At 62.3% G+C, this 1,160-nt stretch overlaps 1 protein-coding gene across 1 annotated transcript; it reads left to right on the top strand.

The window, feature by feature from the left end:
* Nucleotides 1–316: 316 nt before the first annotated feature.
* Nucleotides 317–1,148, top strand: LOC107302296 (SCAN domain-containing protein 1-like; the record flags this gene model as incomplete). Its single annotated transcript, XM_015831394.1, has 2 exons — nt 317–545; nt 952–1,148. Coding segments are annotated over 2 exons (426 nt in total), but the record flags the coding sequence as incomplete, so codon positions are not given.
* Nucleotides 1,149–1,160: the final 12 nt, after the last annotated feature.

Here is a 1,160-nt window from a genome sequence, read left to right as displayed (position 1 = left end):
CTCTTCTTTCACGATATCCAGAGCAGGAGTATTTAAACAAGAGACATGAAAAACGAGGGGATCGGCGGCCAGCTCCCTTAAACTGAAACCTTTGGTCCTCTACGCTCCCTTCTGCTCTAGCAACCCGGCAAACGAAGCGCCGGGAGAAACGCTTTACGCCTAGAGAGCAAGTCCCGTCTCCAGGAAGGGAGCATGGAGGGAAGGAAGCTCTCTGCTCCAGGCATCCTGCCGACCTCCAGGGCGAGGCTTCCCCTCCTTCGCAGCCCCGGATCCCACCTGCCTCCCCCTCCCGTTGCCCTCCCCGATTTCCATCCAGCGTCAGTCTCTGCATCTGACGGAGGCGGCTGCACTCACGAAGCTCTCGCTGTGCAAGGAAAGGTGTCAGCTGGAAAAGGGGCTACCAGGCGCCTTCCGACGTTCAGCCCCCGATCCGTCCGTCCTGCGCTGGACCCAGAGACCAGGGAGAGCCCCACCTTTCAGCGGAGGCTCCCCGACTTCCATGAAGAGAGCCGGACCTGGGCAGGAGCAAGCGGGCGATGAAGAGGGTGACGCCGAGATCATCAGTCCTTCCCTGCCCTTTTTGCAAGCATCGCCGTCCCAGCCTCCGCTTCCACCGCCCGCCTTTCAGCGAACCCCGCCCCCCTCCGAAGAAGAAGAGCAGGGACGTAGACATTCCTGGAGACCGGAAAAGGAAGGTCCCCTTTCATCCTCTTCCTACTAGATCCCCTCTAGGAAGCACATATCCATCGTTCTAGCTCCTTCTTGAGGCAGGTGAGCCCTTGAGCGCACAGGAAATTGGCGGGAAGGATTTGCCGTTGCTCTCCTCAGGCGGGTAAAGGCCGAGTGAGCGGAGACCCATTTCTGCCCTCCTGCAAACCGGAGAAGGGGTTTCGGAGGGGCCGGGGGGACATTTGGGACTCTCTCGGGCTTCTTTTGATTCCCCTCGAGCAGGAGACCCGAGGGAGGCCCAGGGATCTCCAGGGATGGAGGCCGCCCTCAGCCCAGAGATCCTCCGCCGGCGCTTCCGCGGTCTGGACGGCTGCCGCCAGGAGGCCGAGGGGCCCCGGGAGCTTTGCAGCCGCCTGCACCGCCTGTGCCGCCAGTGGCTGCGGCCGGAGAGGAGCAGCAAAGGGGAGATGCTGGACCTGGTGGTGCTGGAG

This window comes from Protobothrops mucrosquamatus, unplaced genomic scaffold (assembly GCF_001527695.2).
Source record: "Protobothrops mucrosquamatus isolate PMUCROS unplaced genomic scaffold, P.Mucros_1.0 scaffold44662, whole genome shotgun sequence".
In the NCBI taxonomy this organism is placed as follows: Eukaryota; Metazoa; Chordata; class Lepidosauria; order Squamata; family Viperidae; genus Protobothrops; species Protobothrops mucrosquamatus.
The sequence above is the reverse complement of the archived record's forward strand: the minus strand, read 5'-3'. Positions and strand labels throughout refer to the sequence as shown.